The 19,365-nt window shown below is 33.0% G+C and overlaps 1 protein-coding gene across 6 annotated transcripts in view; it reads right to left on the bottom strand.

The window, feature by feature from the left end:
* PCNX1 (pecanex 1) overlaps window positions 1-19,365 on the bottom strand; it is a 216,125-nt gene that overhangs the window by 99,525 nt on the left and 97,235 nt on the right. For 4 of the 6 annotated variants that reach the window (XM_007472896.3, XM_016424178.2, XM_001368479.4 and 1 more), the window contains exons 8-9: window positions 13,798-13,982; window positions 17-107 (exon numbers count right to left, since the gene is read on the bottom strand). In XM_007472896.3, coding sequence (XP_007472958.1) covers window positions 17-107; window positions 13,798-13,982 — 276 coding nt within the window. The remainder of the gene's footprint in view (window positions 1-16; window positions 108-13,797; window positions 13,983-19,365) is intronic. The other 2 variants (XM_007472898.3, XM_007472897.3) reach the window with 1 other exon arrangement.

Genomic DNA, 19,365 nt, shown 5'->3' on the forward strand with positions numbered 1-19,365 from the left:
TTGAATTTGCACACACCAGATGTTGGATGCTCTTCTTGCTGCTGGTTCAAAATTCACAAGTGACATGTCACAACCACCAGTCTCATAAAGTGTGGAAGAAAACTTACCTACCAAAAAAAAAAGGAGGGAGAGAGGAAAGGGTGAAGAAAAAGGTCCATCAGAATACTGGTATAACTCAAATCTATTTGCCTTATAGCTTACATATTGTTAAATATTTAGAAAAAATATACTACAATTCTACAGGTCAATGTTTCACAGCATGCAAAATTTAACATGGTATAATGATAATCAAATATTACATAAGTGAGAACTTCAATATATAAGGAATTAAAATGGAATCAAAGTAAAAATACTGTCAGTTTTGCAACTTTTCCTAAAATATACTTAATCTCTAATTTTAAACAACTGAACCCAGTACAACAAATCTAAGTAGAATAAAATGATTTTAATATTCTTTACAAACTAATTTGCCAATAATTTTTTAAAAAAAGCAATACATTACAAAGCTGTTTTAAGGTTAATATGAAATAAGAAAATTCCCAAATAACTTCATCGATTGCAAATTTAGTATTGTAGTAAGAAGGAACAGTTCACCAAAACACCAATAAATTATGCTAATAATGATGATAAAATCAACACTAATTCTAAATTTAAATTAATAGTACAGTAATTTTCTAATCTATGATAAGTCCTGTAATTGGAAATTTAGGAAAATGCAGCAATAACAATGATTCATCATAACATCGCTTAACTCCAAAACTGGAACAAAATGCACACAGAAAAAAAAAATTAATTACAATTGTCCTAAGTAGATTATATATTAAAAACCCATTACAATGAACCCAATGGGATATAATTTTTTTTTAATCAGGAAAATTTGTTTAAGTAAAATAGCTCTAAATAAGTCTGAAGGATTTCCAAGTGCACAGAAGATACTTAGTTGTTAGCATTTGTTTAACTCCAAAAGTGTGAATTCACTAAAAAAGGGAATTCCCCCAAAAGCCAACTGCCCTTATAAATACAGATCAGAAAGGGTTTAGCATTATGGAGCCTTAAAGAGTGGTTTCAGTCACAGAGAGAGGGGTTAAGCAACTAGCCCTGGATAAAGTAGCAAATAAAGGCAGGAGACTGAACTTACACTTCAAATCTTCTTGATTCTAAGACCATTTTTCTATCTAAGTCAAGCAAGCTGCCTCTGCTCTAACTTAAATAACCCAAAGAAATCCTTCAAACCCAGCAAATAAGAAAAAGGAAAGAAAAAGGAGTTAAAATGCACATACTCTTAGTTCTTCCCTCAGTTTCCAAACATAATTTCTGGGATTCTTTGGTGTGATACTGTTATTTTCTTTGAAAGTCAAAAGAAAGTCCAGGGTGTTAATGGAGTTTTATTTTAGTACTTGTGATTTTTGAGATAGGTATGTGAGGGAAGTTAAAAACTCAAGTTCAGATCTTTTCTCTTTTCCCTAGCATGAACAATCAAGATCCAACCTCCCAAAAGACAAGCAATGCTAAAATATGGGGTCACTCTGAGACTGATTTTACATAATATCCTGCCTTAGGTGCTAACCATATTCATGGTGCAGCATCATATCTATATTGTTCCTCACTCCTCATCTGTATCATCCTATTCTCTGCTGCTCATGCCAAATCAATTTAAGCAAGCATTGGTGGCTAGTGAACTTATATTTACAACAGGAAACTAGGGAAATGTGACTAGGAGTACTACAAAAATTATAATCTCATGTTTCCTTCAACATCCTAAAAGTGAAACAAACTTAGTTAAGCAGACTCATAATTTATTTCATGCATCCCGTGAGGAGACAATTTGTTTTAACTTACCTATATTTAACAAAGTTTAAGACTCACCAAACACTAATTTGAGACTGGAGTTTACCTATCAAGGTCATGGAGAAAACTTGGGTTTTCCTAACCAAATTTTTTCAGCACATTGCCTTAATGACAAATAGAAAATGTATTTTGCATTAAGTTCTGGTTTACCACAATTATCCTAACAGGAGAACGCATCTCATTCCTCTGTATTCAGACACTGTTGTTGTTCCATCATTACATTTATTCCTGACTCTCTGTGACCATGGCTATATAAGGTTTTCTTAGTAAATGTGTGGTTTGCCACATCCTTCTCCAGATCATTTTACAGATGAAGAAACTGAGGCAAACAGGGGCAAGTGACTTGCCCAGGGTCACACAGCTAATAAGTGCCCGAGATCACATTTGAACTCAGATCTTCCCAACTCCAGGCCCATCCACTACACAACTAGCTGCCCTTGGATATTTTACAAAAATGGATAAAGCACACATGTATGAGGTACCTACTATTCTATGCACTTTTAAGCCTGGATAGCTCTTGGTGGGCAGGGCTTCACATGGTAGTCTCACATTCCCACCTCAATTCCTTTGCAGTTCATAAGGTTCTAAGGATTTCTGAATGCTCTAGGAGTGTTATGCTACTTAGATAACTTCATGCTGCAAATTAATTTCTAAGAATTTCCATTTGGTCAACATTATAAATGACAGAATTTCTCTAAGTTTCTCAAATCCTTTTTATCTCAATAGAATCAAACCTCTTTTCAAAACTCCAAATACTTTATTTTTCAACCCTCCATCCATACTGTCAAGTGAAACCAGATACTAAAGAAGAAAGCTTCTTTAGCTTTCTACCCATTCTACTCCAATCCATATCTACTTGGATATTCTTTCTTTTTTGTATTAATATCCCTCCAATAGACTGGTTCTCATTTACACTCTGATTCCTTACTTCTCTATACTTTCACTATCTTCTTAAGCCCATCTCATCTTATTTCTCAATCATATTCTAGTCTAACATCCCTCTGATTTTTCTGTGCAGATTTCTTTATATGATGCCAAATTTTATTTCTGGAATTGCATAATCTATTTCAATTAGGTAATTTAGCCATTACTTTACCTAAACAATCAAACTCTGTTGCATAACCATCAATTATGCTTATTCTCTAGTCATTGAAATCAACTTCTATTAGAACAAAACGAATCTATTGACCTCCAGGAAGCAAAGATGTGTACCAATGGCACTTAATCTGAATCCTTGCTGCAAACCTCAAAAATCCACTAACATATTTTAGCAAAAATCCACAAAAATCCTTAAACCATAATTTGGAAATTTACAGCAAAGATGATTAATGTCTGTTAAAAATTTTAGTCTCTGATTTATAATGCCATAAATTTCTATGAACCAGGAAAAATATTTCCTTCCTTTCCTTGCTTTTCTTTCTGTTATCTCCAACCTGGTCAGTCAGGGCTATGAAGGCTGATGAGAAAAGAATCTTACTATTAGTTTACCAATAGTTGAGAGAGCTATTTTGAGAATCCGGTACGTCTAAGTGCCTTTTCTGAGCTTGTCTCACAGCAATTCTTTTATGAGTGGAAGTGTTCCCCCTCAAATTCTCTGAAGTTCTCTGTGCACACTAGCGAACTTCTGAGATCCCATCAAACCCACCTCACTGCCTGCATTGTCTCTTTGGGGGCCCACCAAAATCTTTATTTCTTTTTCTGATTATTCCCTACAAAAGCAGTTTCTCAAGAATGCTATGGTCTCTTTTTTCCCTTTCTCTTGGGCTATTTTTCCCCACCAAGTTTGGTTTTAACATGTACAAATTGATAATAATTAAAAGTCCCATTTTTATCTGACTGAATTTTTTACCATAGTTATAAATGACAGTTTACTGAGCCCTATCTGTTCTGAACATTTTCTGTCTACCTGGCAGTCTTTTTCCTTTCCCTAGGCTTTTAACAACTTGCTTAATGGGGAGACAGCAGGAAGCTTACCCCATATTGGTACTAGTATCACCTTATCTTTTCTTTTACCAGGAAATCTAATGTTGAGAAAGAGGTACTCACTAACTGCCCTTTTCTGTACCTGCCACTCTGTTTTTCATGCACAAATGAAAACGAATCTGTTTGGGTTCAAAATGCATTTCTCCGTATTCTGCCTGAGTTCTAGGGAGTTAAATTCTCTACTCACTTCATAGTTAACTAACTACTGGGGGGAAATTGATCTTACCCCACAATCAGGCAAAGGCCTGAGTGTCAGGTGCAGAGGTGAAGTGGGCTCACCTTCAGTGATAGTCATATGCTAAGGGCCTTCAAAAGTCTCCTGGCTTATTCACCAGATTCTTAAAATGAAAATTCTGCATTGGGTCTTTGCTCTACTTAAAAGAGACAAAACTCAGGAAGAGAAAGTTAAAAAGTTTACTAATATAGCAATGCAAGACATTAATACAACGAACAAGTCAATGGGCTCCTCAATACTTTTCATAGAGTACAATAAAAGAGTTCTAAGAAAAAGGAGATATTTTACATTTGCCTCTTTATTACTTTCACTAACAGTTCTAGTCACCTATCTCTAATATCATAAATTAATCAACATGCATTTATTAATCATGTACTAAAGGCCCAGGCTGGTGAGAGAAAAATCTGGAGCAATCCCTGCCCTCTATAAGCTATGTTATCTTTACATTAATACATTGGTATTATGGGAGATATAAGCTTTAAAACCTGAAGATACATCATACTGAATAAGTATTTCCATCCAGAAAAATGCATAATGCAAAATCATTGTCTTCCTTTGTGAGTCTTTAATCTTTGTAGTTTCAGTATTAATCAACTGAAAAAAGGAGCAGTAAAACTTAGGAATTTAAATGTAAAAGGAGGGTGACCATCCTCTAACTAGTTGATATAATCATAAAAGGGGCTAAAAACGGGGGGTGGGGGGTGGGAGGGAGAGCTGACAATACATCCTGGGAGGCCTTTAACAGTTTCAGGCCTTTGAGATAGCAAGCACTTCGGTGGCATTGAACCTTTCTGCATCTACAACACAAGAGGAAGATTTACCTGTCTTCCTCTTCCTCCCCGCCACACCCACCCCAGCCCTATCAGTCATGGCATTGTGCAGAAAAGCTACTGGAGAGAAGACACGCTCCATTTAGCACGGAGAAGAGACATACAGGGAGAACTGCTGGGTAGGCAGGGAATGTTTAGGCAATTCCTAAAAAAATAGCTAGAAGCAGATAGAGAAAAGCAGAATAACAGTACTAGATCAGACAGCATGGGCTCAGGCAAGCAGATATGAAACTAAATCTCACTTCTGGCCTGTCAGAATGGAAGTAGGAGACAGAGTTAAAACAATAATTGCTGTTGACATGTGGCCTACAAAGGTAATTTAAATGCAACAAATTTAGTCACATTCTCACTGCTTCAGTCTAAATCGCTAGATTCTAAATGATGGCAGTTCATGTCCATTTTTTTAAGTGCGAATATTATGCAAAACCAGTTGATTAAGGTCTGAGCAACTGCATTTTTTTTCTTACTTTTTGTTTTACTAAGAGAGAATAGGAATACAGGGTCAACCTGTAATTACATTTACATGGGCAGTTTTCAGTGTGAAAACTCCCTCCACAGTAGTTCTGAAAGACTTAATGATGAGGAACTCTATATACCTCCAGTGAAAGAACTGTTGAGTCAGGTAGAGGCAGATCAAGGCACACTATCTTTCACATCATTTATGATTTTATTTTGTGGTTTTGGTTTTCTATGAGTGTACTCTTACAATAATGACCAACATGTAAGTTTGTTTTGCCTGATAATACATGCATGGCCTAAATTGAATTGCTTACCATCTCTGAGTGGGTGGAGGGAAGAGAGGGAAAAAGATGGTTTGGATCTTATAATTTCGGAAAATCTATGTTAAAAATCATTATTAACATATAATTGGGAAAATAAAGTATCTTTGAATTAAAAAAAGAAAAAAATTCTCTCCAATGATACAGATTGGTTACTTATTTGCAATTTGAAGGCTTAGAAATAAAGGCATCTTAGGGCATTGAAAGATTAAGTGACCTGACCAGTCAGAAAGCCACTATTTGCTGGTAAATCATTTGAACCCAGGTCTTCCCGACACCAAAGACAAATTATGTCATACAGCTCTCTCTTTTTATTGGTAAAAATCAGTTAACTATAGTTTACTTAATTATGATTACATTCCGGAAAAGGTCTAATCCATCACTATTGTAACATATAACCTTTATGTGCTATAGCAAATGCAAAGCCCCACAGCCAATAACTGAGCTCTTACAGAAACAGAAATCGCAAGGGCTTAGCATAGTACCTGGTATGCAGCCATTGCTTAAAAAATGTTTACTGACTGACTAGATCTGGCAGATAACAATTCTTGTTTCATTTTGTTCCAAGCCACACTGACTTATAAATGCCTTTTCAGAGAGTTCAAAAAATTAATTTAGGGGAAGAAACATAACTATTGACTTGCTTAGGTCTCTTAACTGAGAGATGTACAACAAAATGAGAAAATGTGTGGATGCCAGAAGAGTGGTGGATTCACTGAAAAAATGTTGCTCATACTTTGTGGGAGGGTTACATTTTAGGAATAAATCTTGATGAGAAAAAGGAGTGTGCCAGCAGCAAGAGGGTAAGCCAAAGCATTTCTGCTGACTTTATTCCCACATATGCTCCAAATTTCTATTGGGGGCCACTCTATACAATACATTCCATGAGTACAAACAAGATACTACCAAGGAGTCTCATTCAGAGTTGGGCTCCCTGCAATCTCTCATAAAACATATGTGGCTATTTAGACAGTGAAAGCTACTAGATATAATACCCTAAGAATCTTTCCATAAACCAATAATACAAATCAGAGAAAGAAAATTTTTATGAAAAGAAGTTTGCTGTCATGTATTTTCCCCAAATCACTCTACATTTCTATTCAGATTCAATTAAATATTTTTGTTTGGTAATATTAAAAAATTTTATTTGATCTGTTTTTTTATATCACTTTAAAAAGTAACAATTAGAAAACACAAGCACTTTTTATTTCTTTGGTGATATTAAGTTTATACTTTGATATATAATTGAACATATTAGAACAAAAAGGTAAAAAATTTATTATTGAGTTCATCAGAAATTTTGTGCCATGAGTTGTTTATTAGAACATGTAAATACCTGTGAAGCTCTTCATGTTACATGAGATGTACACATAGTTATGAAGTTTGGATGGGCTTTTTATTTATTTCAAATATAAAACTAAAACTGCAAATTAAGTTCTACTTCAAGAGCTTATAACTGGGTCAATATGTGAGTATATAAAGAAGTCCCTAAAATTATTTTAGATATTGATCTTATAAATACAATTTGAAAAGTCAGAAGCTGAAATTCATAAAATATAAACTAAACTAGGATCCCTTTTAGATAAGTACTTTAAATAATAAGCCTTAAAATTGGAAAAGAAGTTTGGAGCTCAACTAGTCTAACTCCTTTTTACCCATGAGGAAATCAAGGCCCAGAACTTAATTATGAAATAGTGGCTTCAAAGAAATTAGGCAAGCACTCTTGTTCTAAATTAGCCTTCAGAAAGCTCACTATTTCTCCCAGAGCTCCTCATCAATTAAGTTATATTTGAAAGAATGTCTTATCAACCTTTCTGATCTGAAGGAAGAAATAATGTGAAATAAATACATGTTTTTTAAAAATCCATCTATGTATATTCTTTCAATAGTCCCAACATCACTTAAAATTAAAAGCCCCAACAAAATCAACTAGAAGAGTACTCACTGTAGAGGTATTTATAATGTCATACATTCTAGTCTTTTATTACACCTAAAAGTTGGAGCTAATGTGAAAGTTGGCAAACTACTATTTGTTCACTATTCACCAACTGCCTCTATGAGGAATAAAGGAAAAGACAACAAAGTTATTTTTTTGCTATTATACTGTGACAAGGAAACAGTTTGTTGTCAGCATCTACAATTTATGCCTTTACATCAAGAATATGTTCTTCAATAAAGAAAATTGGAAAATTTTGAGCATAAAGCCAAAAAAACCCAGTCCTTATGGGAAATTTTTTAATCTCCCAAATTTACAGCAATAAAAAAAGAGAAAACATAACTCAGTAAAATAGGCATACAACTTCTAAAAAAATCTAGAAAAATCAACAAATAAAAAAAACCTTAACTAAACATTAAAAAAGAAATTCTAAAAATTAAAAAAAATCAGCAAAAGCAAAAATTCTAATAACTTGGCAAAAACAATACTGACTTTTTAAGAAAAAGAGAAAAAGAAAAGAAATCAGATTTTTTTTAAGTCTAGAAAATACTTCACGAGAAAAAAAGGGAGGGGCAGGTATATGGGCTCAGTAAATAGTGAGGTAGGGCTGGAGATGGTTCAAATCTGCCCTCAGATACTTTCTGGCTGTGTAACCTGGGTTAGTCACTTAACCCTAATTGCGTGGCCCTTACCACTCTTTTGCCTTAGAACCAATATTTAGTATCAATGCTAAGACAAAAGATAAGAGTTTTAAAAAAGAGAAAAAACAAATCACCAGTACCAAATACAAAAGAAGAGAATTCATTCACAGGTGAAGAAAAAATTAGAAACTATTTTTCCAAATTAAATGCCAATAAAATTAACAAATGAAATAACTATTTACAAAAATATAAACTCAGAATAAAAAATGGAATATTTGAATAATATAATTTCAGAAAAACAAACTACAGAAGTCTCAAATGAATGTATAAGAGAAGACAAGATGGCAGAATGAAGTGAACATATTTACCAAACTCTTCTGGAATACCCCTCTAAACAATTTAAAAAATAGGTCAAACTGAATGATGAATGAAATAACACACAAAAAGCTACATTGGACATTTTTCCAGCCCAGGGCCATTAAAGAGAACAGAAAGAAAAGACTGGACACTGGGATGAATATTATTTGGGAATGGCAGTGATGTAGAAACAGCTTCAGCTCTGGGCCCAGAGGCCAAGCACCCAGAGAACAGTAAGGGGACAGAAAATCTGGTCAGAGATTTTAGAGGACTCCTGTGCCAGGACTAGATACAAGATTAGGTACCATTCAACAGAACCATAACTCATTAATCAGTTCCAGGCTCAGCTTTGAAAAAAGATGTTGAGTTTGTAATATACTTAAGAAAAGCAAATAATGCATAATATACATTCACAGTTTTATGTACAAAAAAGAAAAAGAGTAGAAGTAGTAATCACTAAATATGGCAAACATTAACATTACAAAAAATTTTTTTTGACAGGCAATGACTCATTTTTCATGTAGATATCATCCCTGAATCAGCGGTCTACATATATCAAGTCACTAAGTCATAATTAGTAATACAGTAAAAGATTAGTAAAAAACTGGCATATAACTTTTAAAAAATTCAATCCTAAACTATTTTAAAAATTGATAACAAAAAATACTTAATGGACTACAGAAATTACATCAACACCAACTATCATTTTAAAAAAAAGTTTAACTGATATAACAGATTGGCCAAGGAGACCCCAAAGTGCCCTTGTCAGCAAATATTTGACTGACTTGACAAGCTGGGGAAAGATAAAGGCCAAATGCAAGAAAGATTTAGAATACAAATACATTGGTAAAATCTTAAGACTTATTTATAATAATGGGCAGTTATTATTTCATAAAGGAGAAAGTCACTGGAGTGCAAAAGTTGTTTTTAAAAAAACTAGGTGAGAGATCTAATGAAGAAAGGAATAAGGGCCTCATGATCATTTCAATTTTATAATTAAGAGAGGAATTATACATCAGCAATGTCTTGGATTAGATAATCTTTGTGGCCTCTTCTGATTCCAAGATTCTCTAAATAAAAGGAATGAACCTAGAAATAAATATATGCATAGTAGCCTCACAGGGCTACAGTGCAAGAGTATAAAGAAAGTAGGTAAAGCAATTAAAAGAATGCATTATTCAAATTGTTAGTTTCTTTCACATTTAAGAAAGGGATTTCAATTTACACAAATATATCCTAAATATAAAAACTTCATAACTAGTACTTTTTAAAAAAGCAATGAAACACAGAAGAATCCCTCATCACCCCCATTGTGTAGGGCAAAATTATGTTTATTTCAATATGATATTTGTGCTACTAAGTCCTAAAGCACAATTGTTATCTTCCTGCCATTCTAGTGAGGTTATCATTAATAAAAATTCCTTGAAATATTCAAGCATTTAATAAAAGAATATAGCCAAAAATTTTCAGAAATGTGGCAGGAAACTGAGCTTTCCCACCAGTTTCTGGTATGAAAATGTTCTGTTAGTTCTTTGTCAGTCATCTTCAATACACATATACACATATCACAGTATTATCTCATAATGTTTTTTCCCATCTATTAAAAATCACTAAATCATCCAATTTGGCAGTCTATACCACTGTATATGGTGATGTAAAAATATATTAACAGAAGGACATAGGAAACGAAATTTGAAGATCATGCTCTAATTAGGGCATCACTTAATAACTATATCAGAAGTCAGTGAGTGATTGGGAAACAGAATAGGAGAATGCCATAGGCAAAAAACTGGTGATTTCTATTTACAGAACCTGTGTACAAATCCCAGTTCTGGCACTTATTCTCTGGGTGATCTTGGATAAGGCATTTAATCTTTGGTCTCAGTTTGGTGATCTAAGGGTAGACCTATGATAATTATTTCATAAGTTAGAGATTGCAAAAGGCAGATCACTGAGCTGCTAATAATAATCAAGAAGCATGTAAAGAATTATATGAACTGATACAAAGTGAAGTAGAACCAAGAAAACAATATACATAATAGTTAAAACCATGTAAATGGAAAGAATCACAAAACAACTGAAAAGGAATACAGATTTAAGAAGACTAATATTTTCCTTAAAAAAGAGATATGAAAAGAAACATCTCCCTGAAGAGGTAGGGCAAGGAGATGTTCACTGACTGAGAAATTTCATATATTTTTGAAGTATTGATCAGGATCATTCTGCTGATTTTTCCCCCTTCAAATTTTTTTTGTTATAAGAAATGACTCTTTTATGAGAAAAGAAAGGAAGGGATATAGGGGAATTTAAAGCAATATAAGAACAAAAGCCATTAAAGTTTTATCTTTAAAAAGAAACGACAGTCATACAGCAATGGATTCCTAGGAAAAGCTTTGTGGCACACCAAATGCCTTTATGAGAGAAAACTAAATAATGCTCTAATTATGCTTGTTGAGGTAAAAATCCTGGGATCTAAAATCAATCAAATTAAAATTCTGTACTTCATTTACTCTATTAGTATAACCACAAAGTGAAATCTTAAGACCTAGGGCAATATTAAATGATGCAACTTAGAATAAGGGAAACATATAGAAAAATATTTTTTATCAAATTTCTCTAATAAGGGCTGGGTATCCAAGATATATACATGTGTTTGTTTGTCTGCTCTCTCTTTCAGGGTCATTCCTCAACAAATTAATGGTCAAAGGATATGACCAAAAAGTTTTTAAAAACTGCAGAGTATCCACAGCCAAATTTTAAAAATGCTTCAAATAACTAATATTAAGTGAAATACAAAACAAAACAACCCTGAGGTTTTACTTTACATGCTGCAAATTGGCAAAAATGACAAAAAATGACAATGCTGGAAGAATTGTGGAAAGTTAGGTGCATGTATACATTATTAGTAGGGTTCTGAAATGGCAAAACCATTTTGGAGAGCAATTTGTAATCATGTAAATAAAGTAAATAACCAGAAACCGAAGCCACTGTAAGGAAAAAGTCCCCATATACTTGAAATTATTTATAGAACCATTTTCTGTGATAGCTAAGAACTGTAAACAAAATAGAAGCCCATCAATTATTGAATACATACACAAATTGTGGTACATGAATATAATAGAATTTTAATGTACTTTAAGAAATGATAAGTGTAATGGATACAGAGAAGCATTAAAAGATCTCTATGAACTGATGCAGAGTAAAATAAACAGAACGGAGAAAACAGTGTACACAATAACTACAATAATGAAAATGGAAAGACTGACAACAAAAAATCAAAAGTAAATGTAATAAAACTATAAAGATAAAGTGGAACTCAATGAGGAGATAGAAGAAGACATCCCCAATATACCCCTTTGTGAAAGAGATGAGTTTATAGGTATTACACATTGCTCATGTTTTTGGACTTTTTCAAGGTATCAATCAGGTATGCAGACTTTTTTTTCTTCTCTAAAGAAGGAAATATGTCATGAGATGGTTGCCTAGGAAGGGGAGAGGATACTATGGTAATATAAGAAATAGAAAATATGAATTAAAACTTGTTAAAAAAATAGGTACACAATATTGTTGCACAATAGATGGTTAAATTTGGAAAGAGGAAGACCTGGATTCAAATTTTACAACTGACAATTATTAGCTGTTTAACTATGGTCAAAAATCCCATAACTTCTTTAAGGCTCAGTTACCTCATCTGTAAAATGACCATTTCTCATGCCTAACTTCTCTTGATTTCACTGTAGCCTAATACTGTCATCATCCTCTCCTCTTTTTCTCTAGGTAGTTGAGTCACCACTCTCTCCTAGTCCTCTTTCTACATATCTCTGCCTCCTTTGACAAATCTCCATTCTGATCACTCCATCATTTCTACTTCGTTACTACTTGCCTCCTGGCTGTTCAACAAACAAAACATTCCACCTCATAGTTTCTGGCATTTTCTTTGGCTGTTCCTCAAACTTGGAATGTTCTCCATCTTCTGATCTGACTCCTGGCTTCTTTTAAATCCCAGTGAAAATCTCATCTATAACAAGAAATCTTCCCCAATCTCTCTCAATTCCAGTGTCCTCCCTCTGTTAGTTATTTCCAATTTATCATATATACAGTTTGCTTTTTATATACTTTTTTGCATATTGTCTCTCCCAGTAGATTTTAAGTTACTTAAGAGCAGAGATTGACTTTTTTTCACCCATATGCCCAGAGTTTAGCACAGTACCTGGCACAAAGTAGGCACTTAAATGTTTACTGATTGATTAGATAATAATACCTCCAGGACTTAATATTATGTTAAATATGATAATGTCTGTAAAGTCTTTCCCAAACTTTCAAGCATTGTATGTGTCAGTTATTAATATTATTACTTATTTGTAAAGTAGTATGTAAAACATAAAGAAGAACATAAGCTCCTTGAGGAGGCAGGGATTTTAAAAAATATTTTTGCCCTTGGATCTACAAAGTGGAACAGAGCAGCATCCAGTAGAATGTTAGCTATAGAATCTAAAGACACAAGTTCAAATCCTGTTTTCCTACTTCCTATATGACTTAAGACAAAAATCATTAAAACTTTCCAAGCCCCGTTTCCACATTTGTAACATGAGACAGACAAAATAAGGGTAACTTCTAGCTCTAATGCTTAACGTCCTAAGTGATTACTGAAATAGAGGCCTCATATAGAGCTCCTAAACAGAAAATCATTATAGGTACAAAGAAAAATTTTTGGTATTACAATGCAATTATAATTATCTCAGAGTATAACACTGAGGACTAGAACAAATCCTAGAAAGATTAATTAACATTCACTTGGAAACAAACTACCTCAGGCTATGTCTCTTTCCCACAAGTAACAGAATTAACTGTTAAGCATTCAGAAGAACAAATTCAGCATTATTCTACAAAATATTTAATGCACTTGATGATATGAGAAAGTATAAAATGTTAACATTAGAAAAAATTTTAAATGTTCCATTATCATGAACATGTTAAAGGGAAAAGTATGGGATGAGAGTGTAGACAAAATAGGAAAAAAGCAGAAGTTATATTTTTCTTCTTTATACTTAACTCAAATCCTGTTAAAAGTACACCTACATATGGATCTGAAATGAAGCTACATGAAAAGTGAATTTCAGTTCATCATTACCCATTATCTGCTGCATTAAAACTTCCATGTCACCAAGGTTACATAAGGCCTGCATACCAAGTTCATGATGCAAACTGCTACCGCCTACAGCAGATGCATTGTCATGTGATGCTTCTAAGTGGCCACTCCCATTTCTCACCAGCAAGGAGGCACTAGCACTGAGCACTGCAGCCTGGGAAGGGGGACGGGACTGGACTTTGACCTGGGCTGTGGACTGCTGGCCTTGCTGACCATCTTGAAGGCTACGAAAAAACATGGATTGGGGAGACATTATAGGGAAGAATAAGAGAAAACAATAGCCAGAAATGAAGCAACACAGAAAATGGATTTCAAAAGGACAAATTTATCATTAAGCATAGCATAAGAGAAAAGCCTTGGTAAAATGTGCAGGTTTATTGCTGAAATAAATGTAAACCAGTATCTCTACTATAGCTTGGACTAAATAGTCACAGCTTCAAAAATCTTTTTGCTTCTTCACTTCATGCTCTTCAGTATGTGGTTCATGGTATCTATCACAGTGTTTTACAAATAACAGGCACTCAGTGTATATTTGTTAAATTAAGGAGTTTGGTTTTGTTAACTGTGGAGTTTTTCTGTTCTATAGTATATTCTAAATAAATACTTTAAGAAAGAAAACAGAAAAGGACAAGAATAAGAGTCTTTTCAAAGTCCTATGGACAAAAACCTGATACTTTCGTGGACAGATTGCACTTCAGGGAGGCAAAACCAGTAAAAGAATTAACTTTTTTCTGTATCATGGAATCCTTCATATATGAAACCTATGAACCACTTCTTAGAAGAATGTTTTTAAATACATAAAGTACATAGGATTACAAAGAAAACCAAAGGTTGCTAAAACAAAAGATGTTTTTTTCCCTTATGAGTTCATGGACCCCCATTCCTGAAAAAAAATATGTGTATGTGTGTATGTATACATAAAAATGTAGTTATTAAAAGGTACCAAGTATTCAAACTTATTATAAACTAAAGTTGCTCTAAAATTATACAATGCTCATGGAATCAAATGGGGGGAAATGTTTAGACTAAAAGGAACAGGCAAATATCTGAAAACCTAAAGATGAAGATGGTGGCAAAAGAAAATTTGGGATAAGAGATAGTATCTGTAAGGCTCTCATCAATCTCTGGTTCAATCTTTGAAAGTATGCTGCAAGCTTAACATATTCATACTAAGGGTCAATTTGAAAAGCATAATAATTTATCATCTTTGATTATTTAGCAGCATGTCTATTTTCATTTTGAAAACATTTATTTCTTGTTTCCAGCCCACAGTATAAACTAACATATAATTCTTTATTTCAGAAGAACTTAAAAGGAAGCAAAGTTGGAAGATAATATAACCAAAAGAATTTTAGCTTTTGAATAGTAATAGGAGCAAAATTTCTGATTTTCAAATTACTCTAAATGAAGAAATTACATTATTCTTAAAGATTTGAAAGCCTGGCTATGGCAATATCTTAGACGTATTATACTTCTCACATGGACTCTTGAAGATCTATTCTATAAGGAAGCATATACTCCAGCCCTTTGACCAAAAAGTATGGCAACTGATCTACAAGCTGATATATGAGAAGTTACTTGCCACCCTCATGATTGTAAATGCAGCCATGCAATAAAAAAGGAGTGGCAACCTTTATCATGGGATTAGACTCAGTAGTTACTGACAAAGATGGATGTTTAACAAGCTGTCCATTGCTGTCAAGCACCACGGGGAACTCATTCTACATGGCCACCCTCAGGCTTGAACATTGTCACTGAAAAGCATGCAGGCAAGGAGCTGACAAATTTCCACAAAGCTAGGCTTACCACTGTGGGCATTGAGGTTTAAAACCCAGCCTTCAACATTAAGTTCCAAAAGCTCATCATCACAAGGCAGAGCATCTTCTCTCCCAGAGAGATCCAGGCAGCCCTGAGGAGAACCAAACCCTTCACCATTAATAAGGTCCTGATTCTCCTAGTAGATTGTAACCTCCTTGAGAGAAAGGTCTTTAGAAGATCAATCTTTATATACTTGGTTCATAATACAATATGTTTAGCAAGATAGAAAATTAATGAATGCCTGCTGAAATGAATAATTTTCTATATATTGTACATTTCACTTTTGCATTCTGCTAAATTTAACTTTATGACAAGAAACATTAAATAATGTGAGTATGTGAATTACTGGGTCCAGTAACAGGTTGCGCATGTGTTATCCCAGAATCAGCCTAGTTGAGGTCAGAAAAGATAGATCATAAGTTGGTGGCAAGGTAATGATTTTTCCCAGAGTAAAAAAACTTAAAATACAAAATTATAAAGGAGATTGAGAACTCAATTGATAACAGTGTCCATACCAACAATATTACAAATCTTTAAAAGGTGTGAATAGCCATTTTTCCAAGAGATATAAGAAGAAATGAGACTTCATATAGCTTCATCAATTTATTCTATTGTTTTGATTAAGGTATCTTAAACACATAACGTTTATTATTTGACATGTAGGTATTTTGATGGTTTGGGGAAAAAAGATGTTCTATAGTCAAAAGAATTAGAAATGTGAAACTGAAACAATTACATAAATAAAAGATTGGGCAGAATATACCTGATATAGTTCTCAATCGAAGTTACTGCAACAAACACATTCTGGAACAACATCTGTTTTTCAGCTCCCTTCTTTTAGAACCATCAGAAAATCACAAAATTATTGGGATTTCTTTAAACATGCAAAATTAAGCATAACATGCACACAGAACAATGTGTCAAAAAGGGCAAATTTGCCCCACAAAATCTGAATTGCCAATCAAGACAAGCACGTCTTATCCTATGAATATGTGAGAATTCACTGAAAAACAATCTTCTTAATCATTGTATCTTATTACTAAAGGTATACCACAGTTTAAATAAAAATACATTTTAAAATAGTTCGTGGTACATAATCCCATTAAATATTTTCTAAAACAAATCAACCTGCTACCCTTCTCCTCAAAAATTATCTAAACTAACCCAAGGCATTTACTAAAACAAAATTTATTCAAAAGTGGGAAAAATTGAGGGAAAACAACATTTAACTGCTTATATGGCCTGACTTTTCAGAACCAAAAAGTATGGACAATCAAACCAAATAATTCCATCCACTAAAAAGCCATAAAAGAAAGGGCTTTATTTAGGTACCAAAGTCATTGTTTAAAATGGAAATATTTAAGATGCTACCTAATATATATTTAAAGTACCTAGAAATATAAATTCACATATTTAAGATTATCCCCAAATCTCAGAGATCCATCACATATCCATCTAGGATCATAATTATAAAGAAGGAGGACATTTCAATATTAGAAGAGCATAAGACTTATAGCTAGAAGAGACCTTAGAGCAAATATATTTTATCTTATTTTACAGATGAAGAAACTGAGGCACAGTGACTTGCTCTAATGTCATATAAATGGTCAAGTAGTGTGTGTATTCAAACCCACGTCTTTTTACTATATAAATCTCACATTTTTTCCCTACTGTACCACATGTCAATGAAAACTGATATAAAGTCTACATTTTACTGTACCACAATCATATGAAAATAAAATCTATAATTTAGAAGCAAAAAACATTACCCCTAAATCCACATTGGGGGTGGAATATTTAAAACATATATTTTAAGCAATTTACAAATCAAATTTTAAGCCACTCAGTGCCATCAATTCTTGTTTTCAAAATGTTTCAAGAAAGAAAAAATGCTTTGAAAATTTTTCACAGAAAGACATTGGGAAAGAGTTCTCTAAAATACTTTGGGCTCACTATTACATGAGTACTAATTAAATTATACTAATGATCAATTCAGGAATATCTAATGTTATTGAGGAGCCTCTAAAATGAGGAAAAGGAAACGACCAAAAAAATGACATTATCAACTTCCAACATCCTCAGTGACATTTAGAGCCACAAAACACTAGAAAATCATAGTTCTTAATCTTTTCCTCTTTTAAATTAATATATTTATTTGTACATATTGCCAAGTATGGTCATCTTAAAAAAAAAGGCCTGTCTCTCCAATCAGATGTAGGAATCATGTTTCATGTTTTGTTTCTATCACTCATGCTGTTAAGAAATATGTCTTCTGCATATCAGGTGCTTTAAAAAATTAGTCTTAAGTCTACATGAAAGATTCCTGACATCACTGAATCATTACTATAATCTTGCTGCACCCATATCACATTCTAATTTGTGTTAGGTTTGGGAGTCATTCGGACTCCCAAAGCAATGTAAACTTTTAAGAATAGAGATTGTTATTTTTTTATTATCTTACCCCACTACTACCTAATATACCCTGTACACAGTACCTACTTAATACATGTATATTAAATTTAATTATAGAGCTTTATATGCATCAAGCCCTAAAAACAGGCATGTAATAACTGAAAAGTTTTTCATATCTATGATAGAAATATTTGTAATTAAATAAGAGAACTGATTTTTGTCAAGGTGACCATGCAAATAGTTCAAGTCTACAGGTCCAATACAGGAACTAGATATAGATAGATTCTTTTTAAGTTAAGCAAAACTAAAAATATCACCTTCAATACTACTACCATATTTTCCTAAGAATACCATTCTTGATTTTTACTCTCTTTAGTTAACAAGTAGAATGAGAAAGAATGATAAAAATTTTAGCAGGTTTAGTAAAAATTGAGAACTTAAAGGACCTTTCGGCAAGCCTGCCTTGATGAATGGTCCCACCAGGAATCCAGAAAGATGGTATAATATAATGTGATCTTAATACATATTATTTACCAATTATCTTGCTAAAGTAATTGATTTTGATTTAGAACTTTTATTTCTGGAGGTAACAGTTTCTAAATTATAGAGCAATCTCAACACTTATAATGTGAAACAACTTAAACTGCCTAAAGCTGAAAATTAGTTATTATAACATAACATGTTATTAATTCATATTATTAATTCTTTCGACTTCTTTGAAAAAAATTCTTTAAATTTTACATGGCTATGCTCACAGGTGGAATTTTTATTCAGAAGCTAACTTTGAAAAATAATGTTAAGATATTTTTTCAGTTTCCTTTCTTATTACTAAAGATTTAGTTTTCAATAATATGCTATTCCTTCAGAATTCCATACAAGTAAACTGAATTTTCCTGCAAGAAGTCCAAGTTATTATTGAGAAAACAGACAGTCTTTGTCTTGAACTCATACTATAACCTACCATCAAGATTATCTGATACAAACTGGAATTTAGCATAATATGGGTGAATTTAAAATCCCACTAAAGCTAGTTTAGTCATGCTAAAAAATATAAGAACACTTAGCCTACGTTGTGAGCCTTACAGCACAGATGAAAAGGATAAGATCTATTATAACACTTGTATTAGCTAGTTAAAAAAGAATTGCTGTCTTATACATCTAATCTAAGGAAGAAGGGAATCCGTATTTTTTACATATAAATCCCATATACCACACTCCTTGAAATAGTAAGATTATATTTGAAAACATGCAAATGTAGGCTAAAATAGATTATATGTGCCCTGCTGAGGAATTCATGTAGGGCTTCAGCATTAAGATCTAATTTACTATACAGTTTATGTTTATTAGTGTTTGAACTATAAGTTTATTAGTGAATGA

This window comes from Monodelphis domestica, chromosome 1 (assembly GCF_027887165.1).
Source record: "Monodelphis domestica isolate mMonDom1 chromosome 1, mMonDom1.pri, whole genome shotgun sequence".
Lineage (NCBI taxonomy): Eukaryota > Metazoa > Chordata > Mammalia > Didelphimorphia > Didelphidae > Monodelphis > Monodelphis domestica.